The sequence below is a fragment of the Phragmites australis genome, chromosome 2 (genome assembly GCF_958298935.1).
Source record: "Phragmites australis chromosome 2, lpPhrAust1.1, whole genome shotgun sequence".
NCBI classification, from domain to species: domain Eukaryota; kingdom Viridiplantae; phylum Streptophyta; class Magnoliopsida; order Poales; family Poaceae; genus Phragmites; species Phragmites australis.
This window is the reverse complement of record NC_084922.1, coordinates 38,560,416-38,585,435: the sequence shown is the minus strand read 5'-3', so window position 1 is coordinate 38,585,435 and position 25,020 is coordinate 38,560,416. Positions and strand designations below refer to the sequence as shown.

The 25,020-nt window shown below is 44.9% G+C and overlaps 2 protein-coding genes across 2 annotated transcripts; both read right to left on the bottom strand.

Moving 5' to 3' along the window:
* Positions 1-7,339: 7,339 nt before the first annotated feature.
* LOC133908737 (probable hexosyltransferase MUCI70) lies at positions 7,340-10,301 on the bottom strand. Its single transcript, XM_062350878.1, has 6 exons — positions 9,795-10,301; positions 9,010-9,236; positions 8,746-8,922; positions 8,494-8,649; positions 7,960-8,236; positions 7,340-7,840 (listed from the first exon to the last, which is right to left on the bottom strand). Exons 1-6 carry the CDS (start codon positions 10,096-10,098, stop codon positions 7,587-7,589), a joined length of 1,395 nt encoding a protein of 464 aa, XP_062206862.1. The 5' UTR covers positions 10,099-10,301; the 3' UTR covers positions 7,340-7,586.
* A 2,491-nt stretch (positions 10,302-12,792) lies between these two features.
* Positions 12,793-17,016, bottom strand: LOC133908736 (MACPF domain-containing protein CAD1-like). Its single transcript, XM_062350877.1, has 6 exons — positions 16,451-17,016; positions 16,041-16,279; positions 15,718-15,913; positions 14,817-15,000; positions 14,199-14,362; positions 12,793-13,562 (listed from the first exon to the last, which is right to left on the bottom strand). Exons 1-6 carry the CDS (start codon positions 16,727-16,729, stop codon positions 12,960-12,962), a joined length of 1,665 nt encoding a protein of 554 aa, XP_062206861.1. The 5' UTR covers positions 16,730-17,016; the 3' UTR covers positions 12,793-12,959.
* Positions 17,017-25,020: the final 8,004 nt, after the last annotated feature.

Sequence of the window (25,020 nt, the reverse complement as noted above, 5' to 3'; positions counted from 1 at the left end):
TTCCTGGACGATGGGCTGGCCCGTCTAGCCTCTTCTTGTGAACCTGTCCCGGTCGAAGTCTTTGAGAAAAAGACTCACACGGCCACCCACTGCAGTCTTGGGCCGACGGGAAGGGATACTACGCTTGGAAACAAAACACCAGAGGCAACACCTTTGGAGGCAACGCCTCCCTCGGTGTCGTCGACCTCGAGTGGCCGTCATGTGGTCACCCTGCTCGATTCAAGTACAACCTGGATGGATCAAATCTTGAACTACCTTCAGAATCAAGCAACCCCTGACGACGATGTGTCAGCAGAAAAGGTCACACGGGCTAACCGTTAGAATCATCCTTGGTAGAGGGACGCCTCGACCACCAAGTAAGCAACGACCCTTTACTAAAATACATCGCTCAAGATGGGGGAGCACAGCACTCCCTAACATCCTCGGAGGCAGACGTGGAGGCCGAAACTCCCACCTCCCACCGCCCTCCAGGATGCTTGCAAATAGGTGAAAAGGTGCGAGTCGTGCCAGCACCATGACCGGAATACCAACCTACCAGCCCGGGCACTGCAAACCATACCACTCTCTCAGCTTTTCGCTGTCTGGGGACTGGACGTCGTGAGACCGTTCTCTAAAACCCCAGGCAGTCCTAAATTCCTAACCTCAGGCATGGCCGTGACCACCACGCGCGAAACTGTTCACATGTCACTAGCGACCTCCAGTTTCCTGGCCTCACGCGTTCGGGTTTGCCGAGGTGGTCGACCGCCGATCAAACAGCTCGTGGAGCGCCAGCTCTGTGTATAAGGCTGCTCGGAGACAAGCATGTTTGTCTATTTTGCAGGACCTTCCAGGAGAGCGTGGACATGACTTGTAAGTTTTTCCAAATCCAAGTAATCGAACTCTTTATATTGCAGGACTCCATGGACAAACGCGATCTCCTGCCAAATTCCAAGATTTGTTTAGCCCGCTCGTTCGTGTTGATGGGACGAGATCCCAAGCTAACCCGCTCGCACGATGACAGGGTAAAGGCGCACGAGGGTTAATGACCACAAGGCCGTAAGTCTTAAATCGGGTCGAGCGCTGGTTGCCACCAAAAGACTCCTCGTGCTAAGGGTCTCCCTCAGCACCAGGAATGTTGCTCGCGAGCGGCTTGATGCGATCCTCCCTAAGCGACACAAGCACTCCGGAGGCTATTCATCATCCAAACACGGAGAAGACCCACATAAAGGCCAATGCCTGTCATTACAAAGCCCGGGGGCTGGAACTAGACAAACCTACGACATTCCTCCTAGAACCCAAAAATACCCCTGAGAGGGTCAAACTGGATGGTCCATAGACAGGAACGAACGACATACAAAAAGGAATCAACCCAGACGCCGAGTTCCCTCGCGATCATCCGAGTGCCCTCGAAACCGACGCTGACTGCCAACAAGAGGTCCAGGTAAGGGAAGTGGTCGCAGACACAGGCAAGGGCCAGGTAGGCGTCGGAGACTCCAACCTCGAAAAGATGGTCTCTGACGGTCTCGCGAATCCTCTGCTCGAGGCCACCTTCCTCCTCGGAGGCTCCTAGAAACCACTCGATATGACCGGTCACGGTGTTCCCAGGGGTCAGACAAACTTGGACACCATCGGACCGAAGCAACGAGTCAAAAGGGGGAAAAGCTCGGCTGAGTTGGTCGTAGAATGCCACTCGTCGCTCGTCGCTCTCCTTGGTTAGCCGCTCGAGTTCTTTTCGCACCGCATGAAGATCTTCCCGGCAGTGGAGAAGGCAGTCGTAGAACTCCTCCCTCTGCTGGGCGCTTTCCCTGGTCGCCTGTTCCAAGTTACTCTGCACCCCGAGTAACTCCTCCCGGCAGAGCGTAAGCCACACCAGTGTTAGCCAGTCAAATCCTACATGTGTAACCTAGGACCATCACGTGATGCGAGTGGTTGGTGCAACGCACCTTGAAGGTCACTCGATGTACTCGCTCGCACGGCCACAGACCCCCGCACACATCTGGCCGCCACCTCCAAGGATTGTCGGTCGGAAGGGTGGTCAACGAATATGGTCGGGGATTCAATGAGGGTTGGGGGCCAATCAGCGTAGGCGGCAAATCGGTTCGGGCAGAAGACTCGGACTCTCTGGGAACTCTACGACCAAAATGACACAATCTTGTCAGGAAACAAAGGTGTGCGGGCTCCATTCAAAAAATGTTACATAACAAAGGTTACAATCAAGTTTTTTACTCCTTAGCGGACTCCACCTGGAAGATGAACATAACATAGTCCATCGCCCCCTAGCACTCCCACTGAAGTCTCTCCTCGGCTTCTGGTCTGGCAATTGCGGCCCCTTCCCGAACCAAGTCCAGGATGAAGTTGGGGTCACGACTGCGGTAGCATCGGAAGATATACTCCGCGATCGCCCTCACTGCCTGCGAGACGTCCTCCGCGCCTCTCAACACCAGGGTGGCAGGGAGCTCAGAGAAGTGCTCCACAAGGACCCGGAGGGCGTAGGCCCAGGCTCGGGCGGTGCGGTCATCCTTCGGCTCGATCACCCCCAGCCCGAGGCTACCCAAGGGATCCGCCAGCGCTCCGAAGGCTTCCCGGAGAATGTTGAGGGTAGTGCGCTCATCCTCCTTGAGCTGGGAGTGCTCGGTGGCCAGCGCGGATTTCTCTTGGGAGAGCTCGTCGCACCTCCGCTACATCTCGGCCAGCTGCTTCTCCAGCTCGGCGCATCTGCTGGTCGCTGTCTCCTCTTCGACCAGCTTGCGGACGGTGGTCGGGAAACAGCCGACCCACGAGAGCAAGTCAGGAGTCAAAACAGACTCCTCGACCGAGCCTGTGGGACCTGGAGCCGCCGTCGATACACCGAGGGGCAAAGCCAACGCTGGCAGAGGCGCCGGGGTATCAGGTCGGGGCACCATCAGGGGGGTGGTCACAATGGTCGCCGAGGGCCTACAACAAACGAGCAAAGTTGCAGAATCAAGAAGAAATGAGATTGAGGGTCCGTTTCTTCATATTCGAAAGCGCAAAAATCACAACATCTCGTGTGTAGTAATGTTGTCCTGCTTGGCAGCCATGGCGTCTCGATCAACTTCTGCTTTTTTCAAAGCACCTATAAGTTCTTCTCGTTGATTTACATCCTTGTGGATCTTTATTGACTCAGCAACAACATCGAGTTGGATCCTCAAGTTGGCTTCGAGAGCTAAGAAAGCAAACGAAAACAATTCAGTATCAATTATCTGGCGTTCGGATCATATACTAGTGATTAGTAGGTAAACTGACTGTTAATCTTTTTGTGGCAAGCTACTAGCAGGGCATCCTTCTCCTCGAGAGCCTTCCGATGGCTAGTGTGATCGATCGCCGTGTACCGAGCCTTGGCAACAGCTACTTGGGCACTTGCAGCCTTGAGGAGATCCTCGAGCGTTTCCCAAGGATCATCAGTTGAGGTCGATATCGGGTCTTAGCTTTGTTGGGCTATAGGCTTGGTTTAGGTACATCTGTGGAAGTTTTTTCTACTCAAGGAAGCGGGGGTGATGAGACTGGAGAGGTTGGAACCAGCTAACTAGATGAACTGTTCGTCGTCTGCTCTTTTGTCTTCTCCGAGGAGGAAGGTATGCCATTAGTAGCATAAGGAAGGAAAAAGAAGACTACAAGACAAGATAATTGTTCAAGCAAAACCTTTTAGCGATTGGGATGCGTGAGATAATGTTCAACTTCTGCCTCTTGATGGTGACTTTCTTCCTCATCGCACCAGTAGATGGGACTGGTTGGGTTGAAGGGATAACCAGGGAGTCTGATGAAGCTAAAGAAGCCATTGCCTGCAATAAAACATCATCAAACTGAAATTATCAAGTGAAGCCTTAAAAAGAATGAGCAACAAAAGGATGATAACTTGAAAAGATTCACCTTTTTACTGAGTCATCAGGCGCAGTGGTCTCTCAAGGAGGCGATTGAGAGGGTGCACCAGTTGTTCATAGAAAAAAGCCACCCGTACAGACCAGTCGTCAGTTGGTATATAGTCGATAGTCAGAGTTTCAGATGAACAAGTGGTCATTGAAGAACTCGATTTTAATACCAGTTGATTCTTTCCCCAGGTGAGTTTGAGGGGCGGTGGGTCGAATGGCGAGGCTGATCTCTTGGATCGAAGAGACCATTCGGCATTGTGACTAATCAGCATTTTCGCCATGCCGCTGGCGCCATAGGAGGGAGTATCCTCTTGATGGAGAGCTAGAACCTGAAATCAAAAAGACAAATCAAGTCGAATAAACAATCATCAATATTGTTTCCTTAATCCGAGCAAATTCTCATCGAGGATCCTTGAGGGAGTAAGGCTGACCAGAGCATGGATGTGCCTCTTCAGCAAATAGTTTGCTTAGTCGAGCATTGGTGTCCTACAGGGACAAGGATGAAGGAAAAAGGAGTCACTCGAAAGAGTTCGATTGCAGCTACAGGAGAGGTAAAATGCTAAGCCAAATCTTACATCCGATCGCGCCTCGGAAGCTATCATTATCTCTAGCATAATCCCAAGCGAAGTGATCCTGTGCTTTCGAGGGACTTCACCTTTGACTAATGAAATCTTTGGCCATATGCCACCCGGTTAAGCCACTTTACCTAAGTTCGCCAATTTTCTTGACATAGTGGACAGTATGGTCGAGCTCGCGGTGCTTCTTCGACCAGGACGAATTTGGGTGGGGCTGGAGACCCATATAAACTAATGGAGAGGCGACTGGGTTGGGGTTGGGGACATAAAACTAGAGTTTTTTCCAATCTTTTTGCCATGAGGAGAATAAAGCAACTGGGATATAAGAATTCTCCATTCTGATTTGCAGTTGGAAACGACAACCTCCGACACATTTATTTTCAGTATTCCTTTTCAAATGATAAAAAAACTAGAACAAGTTCAAGTTTGATTCGATGCAAAGGAAGGCTTCGCACAGATGGACAAAGACACTAAGCATAGTGATAAAGTTTGGATTCAAGTGTTGGAGCTCAATTTGGTAATAGTCGAGTATATTGAAGAGAAACTTGGAAGGGGAAACATTAAAACCACAGTGAAAAAAGGATTAAAAAATCACAATCTCATCATCAAACTAGCAGGATGGGAATTCCTCACCCGATGTCGGCCTCCAATTGGCCAGATTACGAGGAGAAATGATTCATTCGCCTTCGAGTTCCTAGAGCTTCGATTCTTGCATCATTGAGATCATCCAGGCTTCGGTCAGGAGCCTCATCTCGTCTAGTTGCTTGAGGGATACGTTAGCAGTCTTCAAGTTGGATTCTTTCTCAGATGAGGAAGGAGAGGTAGCGTTCCCGAAAAGGTTGGAAGCCATGATCAAGATTTTCTGTGTGACGACGTGAGCTTGAGCAGAGAAAGGTGAGAGCTTGAAGCAGGGACTGATGCCGAGAGGATGAAGAATAGCTACATTCCAGATTTGTAATGATAAATAGCCTGGTAATTAACATTTACTTTGGTAAATGCTCCCGTTACTGTGGAGTCTCGTTCTACGTGAAAGATGGGATGATGACATCGTGTGAATCTCTACACACCCATCCGAGTGCATTAAATACGCCTATACCTAGCGTTTCAAATTTTGAAGATTTTTTTAACTCTACTAAGAGACGGATGTCGAGAAGTTGAGTTTTCAAGCTTTTTTGGAGTCTCGAGTGCGGACAACGGCGGGGCATTCGACCTAATAGTATTTCCACTAGATACTCAGAACATGACTTTCCTTGCTCGATTCTTTCGACTACAAGCTTGATCTACCTCACTCGACCAAGTTTGGGCTTGGCAATACTTTTGTAGGCAATTGTGGAAATCCTACTTGCTGAGCAGAGTTAGGAAGCTATTGTTGAATATCTAAATATAGAGTATATACGCATAAGGAGTATACTACATATGGATAGGGTACACTATATACCTGATAGATACCTCCAGATATTGTGAATCTGAATATGTGGAGCAAAGTATGCCCGAAGATCATGAAAGCCTATACTAGAAAGGTCTCAATCGGGTTAACCGACTTGTGCAAGACTAGTATCTAAGCTGGATTCGACTGCCTTGCTTTGACCGATAATATGAATGACTCACTATCAAGTACGGTTAGGACTAAAGCGGCGCCATGACCCCCAGGAGAACTCATAACAGATCCACACCTACACAACTTGACGCAAGCACTAAGACCTTAGTTTTGGAGATACTCGGTGACTTCAACCATAAATTAGTTTAAATCTGATCTACTTCATTGTAATAGATCTAGCCACCTTGCTTGTACGAGACAATCTATATATAGCACACGGGGCGTAGGGTATTACTCCTCTTCGAAGGCATGAATCTGTATACATCATGTATCTTATTTTATGTTCGATACCTGATCTTAAAGGTAGCTCAATTCAATTATGAACATAATCAAAAACTAATCTGCGATACAGAGCCTTTCACAGCTCCACAGAAAATGGTGGCGAGACTAGGTGTTCGCATCCACCAGAGCTGAATGCTAGTGCTTCTCTGCTGTCGTACTGCAACTCAAGTGCTAGCTTCAAACGCTTACTATAGGGGTCCATGAATCAGAAATTTGTCAATCCTCATTTAAGGTATGTTTGGTTCCCTACATTTTCCTTGACGTATATGAGCATGTGTATAATTTCAAGAAAAAACGTGTTTGGTTACTTATATCTAATATTTTCGTCTGCATAAACGAATGCACATATATTGCATAATCCTGACTGTTGTATCCGCTCATACAGACGGATCCACCTATCAATATCACAAAATTATTTTCATACAGGTAACCAATCACAATTTCAACTCTTACATCCGCTCATACAGACCCATTTTTCATTTCACATTTCATCCGCTCATACGGCCTCAGATATAACCAAACAAACAATCTACTTATCAACATATATAACACCACTCAACATACTTCCTCCCAATTTGTTTATTCAATATAACTCTACGAAACTTCATTCGAGCGACCACCCACACCCTTAGTTTCCGCAACAAACTATCATCGCCATCAGGTAACTGTACATTAGAACATTAGAACATCACGACGACAATTCAGATCAAGCATCGCATTTATCACTGACTAGGGTCCTTCCAAAAGTTAACCTGTGAAAACTAGAGTACATTACTGGGGATTTCGGCTCAACATGATTGGGCCCAAGAGAAAGGCCGATAAAACCAGAAATGTGGATCTTAAAAAGCGAAAACCGGAATACAAATTACATTTATCACAGAGATGAGAACTACTCCAGTACTCCCGAGCACAAAAGATAAGTACGATATTTTCACAACTATCCATGCACTCTCTCCAAAAAGAAAAAGATCAATGCACACGAAGAATCACAATTCACATGTTACACTTGCACATTCACATATTAGTAAAAAGTAAAGGCGGAATATTTTTATTCTTACCAAAGAAAACGATATTTTTACAGGTAGATGCAGTTAAAGTACCAGCTTAATGTGTATCAGGTTCAGGTCCATGTACAAGTCATGATTCTTAGAGGAAAATGAAAAGAATAATTTACAACAAAATTGTGGATCAAGAGATGTCAAGGACTAGAACCACACGTAAATCAACGGTTAGTTGACTATCAGCAAATGAATGAGGAAAATAATGTCATGAGGCAGAAGACTCTGAGTTCATCTGTGTAAGAGGTTTTACTTTCCTTGTGTGACCCAAACTGTTGACAAGGTCCCTGCGAGTGCATACAGGAAACATGCTGATTCCGGGCATATTTAGACGCCATAAAACATATGGAAAACTGAGTTGATCCCGAGATGTGAAGCGGACCACTTCATTGAACCAAGCACACATGAAATGGTTCGTTCCAGGGGTGAGCTCCCTCACAATAACAGAGGCTTCAGCTAAAGCTGAAATGAAACAAACGATGTCATCATATCAACCGTGCTTCACACAGCAAATACAGAGCTTGGAGAAAATATTCAGCATGTGCAACGATAAATTTCTTCGAAACAAATCAAACACTGACCTTTCAATCCGTGTAATCTTTTATCATCTGGCATACCATCTTGACGATACTGAGTTAACTGCACCTCTACTTCTTCAGGAGTAGCCTTGTGCTTTTGAACAATAGCTTTCCCCTCATCATAAATGCTACTCCGTGCTCCATGTTCAGAAATAGCAAAGGTAGAGTTTGTCCTCCAAAGAAGAGCTTCGAGCACTCCTATAGGATCCCTACGAAATTGGTATTTAGAGTCCACCCAAATGGAGTACCTTGCTTCTGGGAAAAGACGATGACTCAACATCTGCAAAAAAAATCATGTTAAGTGATTTACTATCAGAAAATATACACTGTTGTGCAATCCTAGAAATAAAATGCAAGGCAAAGGAAAGTTTGATGGTAACAGCAGAAAATTACTTCACTGAGGTTCCTCTATATGAATAACCACAAGGAAAGTTACCACACAAAAACAAAAAATCACAGTCAGATTAAACTTACAAGTTGTTGGAAGTACATAAAAATCTGTACAAAGGATGGATTATATAATTGTTAGTATTTTACCTTTGGTATCTTTCCATTTAATCGTTGATCCACAAAAGGGACGCTCTTTACAACAATGATACGCCACCTTCCTATCATGCCGTTGTCACCTATTATCTTTCCTTCAGCTTCCTGAGTTGATTGTGTCACCTTATCCCAAAAAGCCACGTAGCAAACCTGTTTTACAGCACGACCATGCAAAATCACATTTAATCACTGAATGTGATGGTTTACTCTGATGCTCATTTCTGAAAATCTTTGAGGCTGGAGTACCCTGCCAATAGAAGAATTGGTCATTCCAATAGGCTGATACAGATCATCCCCACCACCAAATGCGCAGGTAGACACAACAACTTTACAAGCTCTCATGTATCTCCTGTCTTCATCAGACATTTTGAAGCCACCATTGTCGCTGTAGAAACCGCAGTGCACATTAACAGTCCCATTCACCTGCAGAAGTATGGAAAACACATTAAACATGTCCAAGGTAGCACAGTTTTCTGATAGCAAAATAGTACACACAGTTAGCATTAAAACCTTGAAGCCATCTTCTCTTTCAGTAAGTGTCTGAAATCCTGTAAACAAATTAAACCTTGATGCTTCTGCATGCTGCAGTAAATATGTAGAGTCTGCCTCAGAGCGGTATGTGTCATAGTCGTCATCATCAGACTTGTATATGATCGTCTTCACCAGATAATCAAGTCCTGTGCCTTCAGGAAATGCCAAATTTGCTAAACTTTTGGGACTAAGGAGCTTCAAGCAAGCTGTCAATATCAACAACACAAACTAATCGTGTCATTGCTTAATTTTTAATTGTACTAACATATTTGAACTAGGAAAGGAGCTCAAAACTCAGTAGTTCCCAAACCAAGAGAATCTTACTTAATAAAAAAGATTGATCTAGTAATAGTCAGTGAGCACAGCAAATTTGAAGCACTATGTGCTCCGTGATTTGTCATAACGATCAATCGAGACAGACGATTTGACTAATAGGTCACAGCAAAAGGTGTATAAGCACTTTCATACTCCTATTCCATTGAATTTAGCTTTGCTTTACCCACAGGTACGTAAGATCTAAAATGTTCAGTCCAATTGCCATGGTCTACCCTATGAATTGTGCAAAAACAGTGGTCTGCAAAAACATAAGCACAGTATACTGCGCCGAACGACACTCGCATTACCAATTAATTTACCATAACAATCGGTTCCTGTTGTGCCATGTCGCGAAATCCTTCGCAATCCATCATTTGTAACCACTAGGGCCAGGGAAAATTGGGAGCAGGCTATGCGTAGATCGAATCAGAGCCTCAGGGGGGACTCACGCTCGCGCACGCCACGGACGAGGCGCGTGGTCGGGTCGAGCCGTCCGAGGCTGGAGACGGGCGGGCCGGGGGCCGTGGGCGAGGCGCGGAGCCGCGAGGCCTCGAAGAGGAGCAGCGCGACGGCCGGGAGGAGCAGGAGAACGGGCCACCACCGCGCTACCAGCCGGACAGCCCGCTGCCCGAGGCCGCGCGCCACCTTCCTCCGTCCGGCGCGGGCTCGTAGGGGGGCCGGCGCCGCCGGCGCCGTGGCGCCGTCGTCGTCGGACACTGTGATGGAGATGCTCCGGATCGTCGACGACGGCATCGGGGAAGGAAGCGGTGGCGAAATGGTGGCCGTGGTGGGTTTGCCATTTAGCGGGTGGGTGGGCTCTTGGCCTAGGTAAAACCGGTCCGGCCCAAGTTCGTTTAGGTTGGCCTGGGTAGCAAAACGAGGAGGGAAAAAATTTCAGCCGTCCTACACATACAAGTTATTAAAACTGTTTATTTACATTGTGATTTATATTAGAGATAGATATAAAACATCAATTGATATTTATAAATCTATTCTAGTATAATTTAATTAATTATTTACTTTAATCTAATTAAAATAACTAGTTGATTGAGTTAAACTAAAATTGATTTATAAATCGCTCTACGCTCATCTCTAATTCTTATAGAAGAGGTAGGTGAAAAATTATATGGCGGATAAGAGAATTAAAGTATGGATAGATGAATATAAGTTAAGAGGGACGAACATACGAGATAACATGTATATCCACACCCTTGTGAGTTGCCTTTCGAGTGAGAACATTGGCACGATGGGAAGTTGGAAATGACAGGGAGAAAACAAGCTTCCATTTTGGCCAAGAACTATCTAAGCTGGACAGATAGAACTCAGAAGGTGCAAATGCAAAACCATCTAAAAAGCATGCTGGACGAACGAGTCCTCCTAGGATATTCTCTTTACATTGTTTGCTTTTGTTAAATTATCGATAGATACGACCATTGGATGTGGAGTTCGTCGAATTCTTTAGTACAACTTGGTGGGTGTGTACAACCACAGTTGCCAGATAGTGGATTAGAACTTAGCAAACCCAGTGAACATAAGAATTAATCACATTGATTTGTTTACTAACCCTTGCATAAGCTGTTACCTTTGATACTTTGTCCAGAACTCCAGATGTTCTGTTGCGTACATAGTAGGCTCTCCAAGGAAACATCCACAGCTGTGTTTTTCAAGGATCGGATATTTCATTCCTTTGTTCGCGATCACATCACATGTCAACTTCAGTATGAAGGGAACTTCTACGAAGTTGAAAATGACGCCATGTGCGTTCATCGCTGAAGCTGATCAAACCGCATAAATTGTTCAGAGAGTATCTGGGAGTGTGACATTTCATTGGAGAATTGCTTGTCACATGCAACGAAGGAACGGCGTTGGTTGGAATTTGCTCGACAGCACAATCAAACTAATCCACATTCCACGGAGACAACAAGAATGTCCCTGCCGACCTGCGGAAGCACCAAGTCAGAGCTCAGAAGGAAGCAGGAAGAATCTTGAGAATTCACCAAGCCTGTACCCTGCATATTTCTGTTGCTAAATTACTGTGCACAAATTAAAATAGCATAGTCAGAAGAAAAATCCTTTTGCGTCAGTTCAGCTTAGCTTTCTGTAAAGGTTTAGAAGGTCAGAGGATTTGCAAATGGGCAGGGAAAGGGAAAAGAAGTCAACGTCAACGGCGGCTTCCTTTTTTTTTGATGGAACAGTAGGGTCTTCTCCTACTTGTTACATTTGTTCCATTTGGAAGCATCACCTTACGTCCACAAGATCAGATGGATAAACACGTCCTTTTCCCCGTCCGTTCATCTTGTATTGAGATTAGTTCCAGCTAGATCCTACCCCTTATATTTCGATTGTATTATATTTTTTATTATTTAACTGTGGCATAACAAATACGATTAGATATCTTTCTACACTGAGTCATCATGATGCTTTTTTAATGCTGTTTTATCATATTGTTGTACTTCTCGATTAATTAAACATATTACAAAAGATGATGAATATCTTGATCCAGTCAAAACAGTATGATTATTCGCGTAACTTAAACAATCGACTCGATTAATTAAGCAAGCTATAAGCAGCAGCAAAGAGCACAGTTCTTGTATGTACATGTGTCATGTACAATGGCTCACTACTTTCTCCCTTGGAAAGAACAGCGACTCATTTGTGACCATGCCTATGATCTTTTATAACCGTTTCCTCTTCTTGACACGTTCGATGTAACAGACAGGCAAGCTCTAGAACGATAACAAACACTGTTGTATTTGTTGGTCCACACAGGCAGTATGATTGTTCAAATCAACCGTCGCGTCGAGTAATCAAGCAAAGCTTTCAGTGGCGGACAAACTTGAAGAAGTCTATATTCCATATCAGCAATTGAACCTTAAAATTTTGCCAAACATATGCGATAACCATACACTGGGCCATTCTGTTAAAGATGATATGTGCTCCAAACTTCAACCATTCCATCCAAACGCAAGAATTCATCCAGATACTACTTGCATCGAATTTGATGAACATCACCGAACTGTTAGCACTTTGTTACAAATTATATTCGGCTGACATATTTCAAAGGGCAAAACTCCAATGCAAAATTCATAAAATACCCTCTCGGTCATAAATACATGTCGTTTTGAAAAGATTCGGTTAAATTTTTAGAACTTTGACTAACAATAGTTTTCAAAATATTTTTACTTAGAAACCTTAAAATCATGTGTAGATTTATCTTAAAAAATGCTTTCATAATATCATAAATTCAATAGATTTTATAAATATATCCTAATACAAATCAAAGCTTGTATTGGAGATGATACCTTAACTAAAATGATATGTATTTATGACCAACGGAAGTACATCATTCTCTGCGATGACTGCCGAAGAGATTAATTGAGGCATGATCAATTACTTTTGAACTGGGCATAAACATCTTGATGCTACTTTACCCACCACCGCATGAACAAGAAGAAGCATGAAACTTCTTTACTCATCGCATCAACAAGAAACATAGATCCACATCATGTTACATGAGGAAGGAGAGCAATACATGAGGAACAAAAGAACAAATGCTATCTTTAAAAACGGTGCGTCATAGTAGAGTGAGTGAATGAATGCTTTAAACATTTTGGTCAATAATTCAATAAGGAGTATTTTGCACGCACAAGAATCCTTCCCTTCTCGACACCCAACTTAGCTCCTGTGACCAGCCAGTGGCCAGGTGCATCTTGCGGGCCCTTCAATGTCTCTGTCATGTCAACTATCTTCACAAGTTTAGCATTATCACTTGAGGATGATGAGTATTCATCTGTTTTAAGAATCGAAGAGCTTGATGGGCTGTGGTCCCAAACTGATCTTCTAATTGTGCACCCAGGAACTCTGGAGAACAAGAGTTTAAGGTGGAGAACACTCTTTGCACCAAAATCCCACACTCCAAATTGTGCTCCCGTAACAATATAAACACCAGATAGGTCTGTAATATTTGTTTCAGTGTACTCTATGGGCGCAGTGCTGACATGAGCAAAATTCTTCCACTTGATTGGTTCAAACCATCGGCTATCCTGCTCTTCAGGGCCTTGCCATTTTGGAGGTCCAATTGTGATATGTGAGTCCCAATGTGGTAGGAATATTTTCGGTAATGAGCCAAGGTGCTGCAAATGAATAGCTAGGCGATTCTGTTTGGCTCCTTCCAAACACAGCTTGAGTCCAATGACCGGTCTACGTCCAACAGAGATCTGCATTTGTCTCACTCAAAGTTAGCATGTCTTTCCATTGTTCTCCGCAGTTTATCATCTTAAACATTTATTTCAAAGCCCCAAAGCAAAGTAGAACTCCCCTAATTTCTCTGCATTTTATCTACCATTTTGAGGTTATAAGGCTTGAATAATTAAACTATAATATTTTGTAGCAAGTTGCAATGGAGCTACGAAATGCCAATGTTTTGTCAGAGTAAAATGCACCATAGGGACAACAAGTAGCGTGGTGCGTGCATTCAGGTCACATAACTTGAGGTTTGCTCAATCAGGTCAATGATCTTGTTTAAGTAGTGCATGGCAGGTCAAATCACATACAGTAGCCCATCCAGGGACCTGCCATGCACCACTTAAATAAGACTAGTGACTCATTTGAGCAATGGTCATGTTATGTGACCTGAATACACCCACCTTGCAAGTTGTTGTACCCCTTCTCAATTTACTCATTTTCTTCTATATGTAGCAGTAGAAAAATGTTTCTGACTCTATTTTTTGCCTCACACACTCAGATAATACAAGATAGGATTTGATGAGAACAATTAAATTAACCTGTCTGGTGTAAAATTTGAAAAAGGAATCATCATACTCATAAGTTTAGATCAAAGGGGTAGCCTTTACCTGTTCTGTGCTGATGAAGAGCTTTGGGCCCATCAAACTAAACTGAAGTGACGGGCAGACAGGTTCCTTCCTATGGTGACCAGCAATACCTGGTGGTACTGGAGCCCAAACTAGTGGGACTTGGAAATCTAAGAAGTACTGCAACTCTTCAATTGGAGGTTTGTCTGGAGAACAAAACGTATCAAAACAGCATAACTGAGGAGATATCACATAATGTGTTAACATTTAATTGCAGCAGTAAACAAGCAAAGAAAAGTATCCTACTCTCTGACAGATGAAACATACAAATGTATTTAAAGCGCTACTTTTGTAAAGGAAACATATAGGGAATGATTTGTATAAGATTATAGGATTTCTCAACAGCTCTACTTTTGTAAAGCCTCACTAATGTATTTTTTTTTTTGTCACATCACACTTCATGACTTTGAGGTACAAGTGTTGATCATGAAAACATTACCCATACTAAAACATTTTGGTCCAAACAGGAGTCAAAGTGCTAAGAGAATTTGGTAATATAATATAATCAACAGTGGAAATAACTCAGGGCATTAAAAAATGTATATTTGAGATGACAAATGTGCTGTATGGACAGAATAAGGAACAAGAAGCATGTCTTACATGTCAAGTATAGATCAACGGCACGAGCAAGGTGCTTCTTTCCAGGTATATCATCAACAAGAGAGACAATTGGGAGAAATGTCATGCCTATGACATCTGGTGCCGAGGTAACAGTTCCTTTCCAATCACTAAAACTCTGAACAAGATCACAACCACCCCTCCTTCTGAATATTACTGTCATATCCTGTAGAGAATAAAGTATTATTGTATTAATCATGTTTGCATATACATGCTAGATTCCTAGAATAAGGATCTATTGGCAGCTACAGAGGGGGGGGGGGTGTGTGGTGGTGGTGGCAGCGATGCTGGAATTTTTACCCAACCGCTACGCTAGCACACTGGGCAGTTCAGGTGCCGGTGAGAAGAGTCCCATCTACAAAGCTAGATTCAGTTTCATCAGTGTAACTTGTTGTTATTGCCTTATTGGTGATGCAGCTGGTGTTATTGTATTTGGATCAAGGTGTGCTAGGGATTAGGAAGTTTGTGTGGTACTAATTGAAGAGGGCGATTCTGATGGGGAGTAGGTTCTTGGCGATAAATGACCCTTACTTAGCAAGCCAACGAAATATAGTATCATACTACTATGTTATGCTATATGACCCTCCTCCCTCGCGCGCTCAACAATTCCTGTTGTTGCTAATGAATGCACAGATGCATGCTACTATCTTCTTTCATTGAGTGTAATCGTTTTTTAACAACAGCTAGTAATTTACTAGAGGTTGTGTTATAAAAATAGCCATACTACAGAAATTAGCCTTGTAAACACATAGTTGCACCACCATCCAGGCAAACCAATTAAGATAGTCTTGACAAGCTTCTGTTATTATTGAACATCACAGATGAAGAAAAAAGCTCACTCTAATTGATTTAAGATGGCAAGGGCAGTAAGGAATTCGCTAACCTTCTCACTGTAATTGATAGGAGTCGCATTTGACTTGTTTTCCGCATCTGAAAATCTTTCCCTCCCAATTTCCCTCACATAATTTTTGAACTCCAGCTCTGACAATTGGGATGACGAATGCTGCTTTATGTATACTTCATCCTTGCCACCAACAGTAACAGAAATAATAATATGTGTGCCGTAATTCTCAATAAAGCTGCAGGGAAGTGAAACAAGAGTGGCCCTCGGCTTATAAGGTAAAGAACTAGACAAAGAGTTATACAGTATGGGGAAACTGAAATGGATCCTGATAACAGTATCAAATAAAGAGATTACCTACTGACCTAGCCAATGCTGATGGATCCCAACTATATGGAATCGCGCGCTTGATGCTCTCAAGCAGAGTCAGCTCGGAACTTGTTATTTTCACTCTAAACAGAGGCACGGCGTAGCCATCGATCGCAAGGGCCTTCGTAGCTGCTGCGTCATTCTTCCAGGAACCAGTGAAGCTGAACAGTGAGTTGAAGGAACCCAGCGGTACTGTCTCCACCAAGCCTGACTTCCTGTTGAAATGCTCAGCCATCTACCAACAAACGCATCACGGTCAGATACGGCGAAGAAATTGGCTGCAAACCTTAGGAGACTAGGATTCGCATCAGAAGTCCACAACAAACAGAACAGAACTCTGAACACGGCATGCACCATACGCGCACACGATCCGATCGGAAGTTCCCAATCGGGAGCATCCCCTCACCTTCTGGAAGCTGCAGACGAAGGGCTCGTCAGCGGCAGCGCTGGGGGAAGCGGGGCGGACGCGCTCGGGGCTGCCGCGGTACTGCTCGACCTCGACGTCAGGGGGCACACCCGGGAGCACGCCACCGCCGCTGAAGGGGAGGTCCCTCGCGCGGGCCTCGTCGAGAGCCACGAGCCTCCCGGCGCCCTTGCAGTAGAGCAGGCGGTGGTCGCCGGCGGCGTCGAGGCCGCGCCCCACCGCCTGCAGCGCCGCCTCCAGGGCGGAGCCAGCGAGGCTCATGGGTGGTGGGTGATGGCCCCCCTCCGCTCCTCCTCCTCCGCCGCCGCCTTGGGATTCGCACGGATTACGAGAGGGGGAGACCAGCAGGAGGTTGGGGGCTGTCGCGACGGAAGCTTCTGACCGCCGCTGTTGCTGTTGATCTCGAGAGAGAGAGAGAGAGAGAGAGAGAGAAGGGGACACGGTTTCCGGGGAGGACCGGAGGAAGGGAAGGCGACTCCGCTGCTGAGGTGGTTGGGTTTGACTGGCTTTTCTTTTCTTCCTCTCTTTCCTTTTGGGTTGTGTATCTCCGTTTGGTGATTTGCTACTGTTATTAATGCATTTCAACGTTGTCATGCTACCTAGATATTTCAAAGCATGCTTTCAATATTGTCATGCTGTGTGCGCTTGAAAGGTGGCTTGTTCTCTTTTGATGGAATGCATGGCATTGACCAACCAGTTGACTTTAGTTTTGGAGTTGATGAAAAAGCTCAAATACTGTAAGATTGTTCGAAAGGGACAAAGAAAAAGGACAAATTGATTATTTTACCTAAGCTAAAGTGAAAAAAAAGCTATATTTGTTTCTCTAGAATTTTTGCGTAGAGATATGAATTTAAGAAATGTTTTGTTGAAACTTTTTAGCTTGGAATGATCTGTGAAAGAGTATTCTATAAAGTAATGAATAAGTGACATTTTAGATATCAGCATAGCCCTCAAATGTAAATTTGATCACTAATTTTATCGTAGTACATTATAAAGTTGGAAGACTAAATATTATGTAACGAGGTATTCATGATCAAAATTTATACTTACTGCAAGCAACCAAAACATCACTTACGACTGGAGGGAGTAATCAAGTCGCACACCTTTAGGCCATGTCCGGTAGGGCTCCGAATTTTTCAATTTCCATTTTCAGATCTTTTTCTTTCTAAATATTTCTGTAGTGAATAAAAATCACTTTGTGCAATTCTCTGGGTAAATTGGCTGATTCTAATTCCTAAAAGAGTGTATGTGAGAGGGGGAGGTGATTCAGGTGAGAAAACACTTTTTTTTTACCCAAAAATGTTTCTCCTAGGTTCTTACAAGAATCAGAAATCAGAATCCTTGTTTCATTGGAGTTTCTCCGATTTTCTAAAGAGAAATATAATCCAGAATTCCTACCAAACGGTACCTTAAATAATAGGGTTAAAATTCTAGTGTCCACCTTTACATGTGAGACTTTTTTAATAACAAAACCTATAACCGTGTAAAAGAAGGTGCACTCGAGAATGTGTGAATGTGATGCTCGAATGTGGTGCTCCTATATAGTGGTGTGGAAACATACATCTTGGTAATCGGAATAAAAATTGGGACCTCTATTCATGCATGTAAAGACCCATGCTTGTGATATATTTAACATACCCTCCTATTGTATTTGGCGATGCTCGCTTTTTAAAAAGAAAAAAATATGTTAACAGTAACTACTCTATGAGCATATGGGCAAGTACACCCCTGAACAAAGTGACGACAAATGATAACACCCTGGTGGTGTTTAGTGTGTTAACTGGAGTACCTAGTTTAATCTTGGGTGATTGAGCTTAATAAAATGGATAAAAGTGTCCGAATTAGTTTTCAAAATATTTCTACATTTGATATAATGTGTTTGAGATCAAGCAATTATTTGGGATGTGTACCTCTGAATAAGCTTTCCGTAAAATCTATGATCACCGAAATCAGACATCGGATTCAAAAGTTATCGATGTTTTTCAGAGTGTCAGCAGTGTTGATAGGAAGTTTCGATGTAAGTTCCGATGTGTCGAAACCTCTGGTTTTCAGAAATATGGTGTTATTGGGTTTGAGTTAGTTTTGGATTGGATGTTCCAATCCATACATCAGAAATTTCGATATGTGCTTTTTAGCAAATCTGAGTGTGCTCTGTGTACCAGATCTAACCATTGGGACTCATAAGGTTGAGGGTTTCAATTAGTACAGAATCTGTCCAATGGCTATTTTTTAGAGTTAGCGTATTTATACCCCTTTGTCTCCTTGCGTGGACGCAAGCCGCAAGCCTTTAGTAGGGTTGGATGTTGTTTTACCGGTGCTAGAAAAGGCTTAAGAGGTATTGGAACTTGGTGTTCCACCTTTGAATGCTCTCTCTCTCTCTCTCTAAGATTGATTTGTGATATCCAAAGCCTTTGTGGCTTAGTGAGTTTAGAAAGAGGTGTGTGGTGCTTTAGTAGCCTGCACATGACGCATTGGTTGTATATGGTTGAGCACTTGGTTTAGTGTGAAACGTGCATCTGGGAGCTTGATACTCTTAGAGAGCACCATCTGCTAGATGCTTTGGTGGTGGATTACATGTGGTCTTCTCAAGTGAAGATTATGAGAAAGCCTGAAAGTTGTAACGGAACTCACCATCTTTGTAGTGGAAAAGGAGTTGGTCATAGTGCACACGATGAGTGCATTATGCAACCTTGTGAGAATAAAGGTTGAAAGAGACCCAGATCAAGTGTGGCTAAACTTCCTCAATGGAGACATAGGATATTGGTGGATATCCGAACTTCGGTAACAACTCATTTGTCTCCGTATCTCTTTATATTTGTGCAATACATTAATTTAATTGCTTATATGTATTTTCATTGAGTTAATTTCTTGATATCCTTTCTAGCTCATTTTTACTTGTATCAGAATATTCGATCAGTGGATTGGGACATCCTATTGAAATTGAAATATCCAATCGGTGGATCGGAACATCTAATTAGCTCTTCTGTTCTTGTATGTCTTGTTATAATTGAATATCATTGTCGGTGTATCAGGAACCAGGGGTCCCTGAGTCCCGAGACCGGGCCGGCCATCCGCCACGCGTCACCATCCCGCGAGGTCCGCCCTGCAAGATAAGAAGAAGCTAAGTCCCGGGGGAAGGTGCTCGGGGCCGTCGCCTCTGGTTCCCGAGCACCCCAGTTCCCCGATGATCTGCAGAGTCCAAGTACCGGGAAGGAAGTGCTCGGAAGGGTCCTCGCCTACCCCCGAGTACTGTAGTCCCCCGATGACCCAAACGGCCAAGTGCTCGGGAGAGAGTACTCGGGGCTGCACGTGGCAGCCCCCGAGGACTCGGTTCCCCGAAGGTCTCCCCCAAGTGCTCGGGAGAGAGTACTCGGGGCTGCACGTGGCAACCCCCGAGGACTCGGTTCCCCGAAGGTCTCCCCCAAGTGCTCGAGAGAGAGTACTCGGGCCTGCACGTGGCAGCCCCCGGGACTCGGTTCCCCGAAGGTCTCCCTCAAGTGCTCGGGAGAGAGTGCTCGGGGTTGCACGTGGCAGCCCCCGAGGACTCGGTTCCCGAAGGTCTCCCCCAAGTGCTCGAGAGAGAGTGCTCGGGGTTGCACGTGGCAGCCCCCGAGGACTCGGTTCCCCGAAGGTCTCCCTCAAGTGCTCGGGAGAGAGTGCTCGGGGTTGCACGTGGCAACCCCCGAGGACTCGGTTCCCCGAAGGTCTCACCCAAGTGCTCGGGAGAGAGTGCTCAGGGCTGCGCGTGGCAGCCCCCGAGGACTCGGTTCCCCGAAGGACTCACCGGAGTGCTCGGGAGAGAGTGCTCGGGGCTACACGTGGCAGCCCCCGAGGACTCGGTTCCCTGAAGGTTCGCGCAAGATCGTTCGACGACCCGAAGGGTCCCATCGTCGAGGTGTCAGCCAGTCAAAGGCCCGAATGCCACATTTAACAGGCACGCGCGGCCTGACATCCTGACATTCTCGGCTGCCCACGCCCTAGTGCCAGACCCTGCCATGCTCTGGCAGGGGGAGGCGTGGGTCCATTAAATGCACGGGTCCCATCCCGTTTCACCCGGGTGCCTCGGGATAACGTTGCCAAAATCGAAGCGCTCCGCCTGCCACCCTGCCCTGACAGAAGAACAAGACAGGGTGGGCGCACCGGGCACCTCTGCGGCTGCCCGGTGGGCCCTCTTAATGGCGCCGAAGGACCTCCACAGTGGCGGGTGGTCGAGTGCACGCCGCAATTTTCCACCGCCCCTGTCACTTCGCCAAGACGGAATGATGACGCCTTTCTCCGTGGCGCCTTGGCACTCGCGCCCCCTCTTTCCCATTCAGGATAAGTCAAGGTCGGCACGCCTATAAAAGGAAAGGATGGAGAACACATAAAGACATTCCGCCTCAGATCCGGAAGCTCTCTGAAGACAGACCGAAAACCCCGGCCTCAGACCCCGAAGCTCTCAAGGGACAACCCGGAAGCACCCGAAGCCCAGATCAAAAGACGAAGAACATCACAAACAAGCTCAAGCCAAGCTAGAACACGAGAGCCTCAAGCTCTCTGTAGACAGCTCACCCCTGTAACCAGATACATCCTTGAAGAATTCCCTTCAAGGAAAGATATAGCACTCACACAGGAGTAGGGTGTTACGCCTCCGTGCGGCCCGAATCTGTCTAAAACCCGGTGCACCCATCTTTTTTGCACTAGGTCGATCATCTCCCACCACCAGCCACTGCATTTATTTCCGTTCCCGTTTATTTCCCAGACAAACTCGTTCAGGATCATCCCCCGGCCGAATCTCTAAAAAGGGGTCTCTCGGGATCCCTGCGACAGGAGTTCATCCTCCGACAATCATCTTTGTCACCTAGGATTGTAATACTTCACAATTGTTTTATGGTGTTAGTGTACTAGTTGAGTTTAGCATATTTAGGTTTTTCATTTGTGAAAACTCTGTTAGTTTATTTCCGCTGCTAGTTTAGGTCAACTATTAAAAAGGGGACAAACTTTTCAAAAACGCATAATCACCCCCATCTAGGCGACATCAAGATCCTTTCAATTTTGCATATGAATATTGTTGATTACTTATCAATTTCATATTAATTGTAATCATTTAATGTGCAAAAGATATCTATTGAGTAAAACTCAAGAAATTTAGGGTCAATCCCAAAACTTAAGGTACAGGTTCTATTTTGGAGGATCGTCCAAATCAACTCCAGAAGGCTTGGAGGGGTGCGGTACAATCATCACTGACCATACCTACCACACTTTAAAACCCTAACCTAGTCATCAAGCACGCACATATATCATGATATAATGCTTCATGCTTATGATTTTGTTTTAAGTATTCCAAGAACTTTTTGAAAATATTATGTCGATAAACGACTTGTGTTTCCACCATATACTTATGAGTGAATTGTTTGAAAGTAGTTTAGATAGCACAAAACCATTTAGGAAGGAAGAGGAAAGGAATTGGTAGAAATAGGGGAAAAAGAGAATTTTTTGCACGTGGCCTGACTAGAGATGGCAATTTATCCCGATAACCCGCGTGTAAATACATGAATAGGGTAGGGTACGGGTAGCATTTGGTACCCATGAGTACGTTTGTGGGCAGAAAATACTACCCGACAGGTAAATGGGTATAGGTATGGGTAAGGTGTATCCATACTCACGAAACTCATTTACTGTGAAACAAGTCTGACAGGTGAGCCAACTCAATCCTCCACTGCACATTGAACTGAGCTGAATTAATAGTGGCATGGGAGATGGGTGTAAGATGATAGAAATGGTTTGTCAGTCACCAGTTCAGGACACACTTTGACTGCACTTGTGGATCTTTTTGCATGCAATTTATAAGGTGTTTTCGAAGTAAATCTAAGTGTAAACCATGAGTTCTAACTGTATGTATCGGTGGTTTCTTTGTTTGATCGGAGAAGCAAACAAGGCATTGTTAATTTGTCTTTCATGAATTGAGGAAATTTTTCTTCAAAGATTGTCAGACAAGTATGGTTCACTAGCGGGTAAATGGGTATACCTGCTGGTAACGGGTACTCGCGTGTAATAGGTTGAGAGCCACTCTTCGCCCGTGGACCTCCATGGGTATACCTATGGGTAGGTAAAAAACTATCGAGTAAGGGTATGGGTGAGCACTACCCATACCCGTGGTACTCGATTTTCATCCCTAGGCTCGACATGCAGTCTGACTGCCAGGGCTCAAAGATGCCCACATAAAACCCATCGATCACCTCTCTTCTCTCTCTTGCACTCACTTCTCCCTCCACTCAAAACCGGGAGAGACAAGAGAGGGAGACCACCACGACCACCACGACGGTTGAATATCAACCGAGGAGACTTCTCCAAACTTCTCTGATGAGGACATCACTCTTTCGGATACACACACACCGAGTATTCCTCCAACAATAGGTCCATTGACACGAGCTCGTGCACGTCAACTAAATCATGATGTGAGCTCGTTCCTTAGTGTTCCTTTATATTTTGATGAGGATGGGATGCTACTGAATAATTGTGATGTATTGTTACTTAGGAACACGGGAGAAGAACAGCAAGGGCGCCCAAGCCAAGGTGGAGGTCCAATCAAGTTCGAGTCCGTTTCGGAGTCCAGGACCAGTCTGCACTAAAATTGTCGCCTAGGACGCATACGGACTCCGTTTTCAACGTTCTATACATGGTTGGAAAGCTAAGGAGATAAGCTTTCCAACGGGACTGGTCCAATATCCAAATTATTTCTGAGTCAACGAGAATCATCGAAACAAGTGGACGTCCAGAATTTGTCAGGGTGTTGCGCCACCATCTTTTGGGCCGTTGGGCCGTGTATCGTGTTGGGGTCCATTAGGGACGCGTCCAGGGGTCCTTAGCCGACCCTAGTCTTTTATATACAGTAGCCGCCATCCTAATTAGGGTTGGGTTTAGCTTAGATATTGATCTACACACAGTTGTGAGATTTTCACTCTTGTTCCGGACCGACTAGGCCGCCGCAAGTGTTTGTGGAACCCCGACCTCGAGTGCTTGAATTCAATTCGCAATATTTCAGATTGCATCTTCTACGTTCTTGCTTGTGTTCTCGGTACGCTTGCAGGGATTGAGCCTTCTTGGCGAGGTCAACCGCGCGACACGGTTGATAACCAACGGAGCTGTGGTGTAGTGATTGCAAGGGAGACGGTCTGTTCGGGTCGAAGCCTTTGGATCATCAACGTCGAGTTCTCCACCCACCGACTTATCGCTACCTATCGGAAGATCAGGCCAACATTGCTCATCAACTGGTATCAGATTTTCAGGTTGCCCGTTAGGTAATTTCGTTTTCCCCTTTAGATTAGTTTGTTTTTCATTACCTAGAGTCCAGAAAAAGCCAAAAAAAAATCCGTCAATTTCCGCTGCCCTAGAACCCTTTGTGCCTTTGCAATTTTTGTTTTCAGTTGCGCGTTGTTGAGTTTGTGTCCGTGGTCGAGTCTTGTTGCTAGTTTTAGAGTCGTGTTCTTGGTTTTTAGTCAACGCTCCGTGCTGTTTTGATCACGCCGCTATCCCATCGCCACCATCCTCACCAACAAGTCAAGCCACCACATTACTCGATTTGCCACCGTGAGCCGCCTTGTGTTACTTTCCGCCACGCCAACCCTAGATAGGTCGCAAGCCGCCTTGTATCAATTGCCCTGCCACCGCTGCCATCCTTGTTCATCTCGCGATTCTATTGCTTGCAATACCTTAAAGAGGTCAATTTCTGCAAGAGTTGCTTGAAAAAAAAACCCTAACTCGACAGGGCTTCAGTAAAACAGCCATAACTTTCTCATACGAACTCCGAATCAGGCAAAAAAAATTTTCACGGACATCTACAGAAAAAGTTACATCTGTTGCTCCCTGTTTTGTCGGGTTTCGCCGAAATTTTTTTTCCCAAATTCGGCTCGGAAATTTTTTTTCAAAGAACGTGCTTGATTTTCTATAGGCCACATCTTGCATCCGTTTGAGCTGAAAATTTCTGTGGTTGTTGCTTGTGTGCTCCTAATTCAGAAAAAAAATATCAGAAAAATACAAAAAAAACAAATTTTGTGATTCCTACTAGTGCTAAAAGACAAAAAAGAGGAGCACATAGAGAACACCCAGATCATTGTGCTATTTGCTGTGTCTTTCTCTGATCATCCTTTTTAGGTTTGTTTCAGCTGTTGTGCTAGGACTAGGGACACGAGATAGACCAGCAACTGTGATTCATACTTTGGACACTTATTTAGCTTTGCTCTTCTGATTACAATTATTGCTAATCCTTGCTACCATATTGTGCCTTCCAAGCTCCACCTCCTTTGATCCGAACAGGTTCACTCTTGCAATCATCCCACGCTTCTAGACTCATCACCGGTTGTTCCTCCTTGCTGTGTTAGTAAGAACATTTGTAAGAGCGTGGTAAGACGCTTGAGTGTGTGTGATTCCACCTTCCACAACCTAGTAGTTGATAGGGATAATATTTGTTGTCCTTTGTTTTCTACTAACCATGTCAGGTGATGGCTCTCCGTCGGATTTTAAGGATTGTGTGTCCAAGGAAGAACTCAACGAAGCCTTGCAGGATCATATTA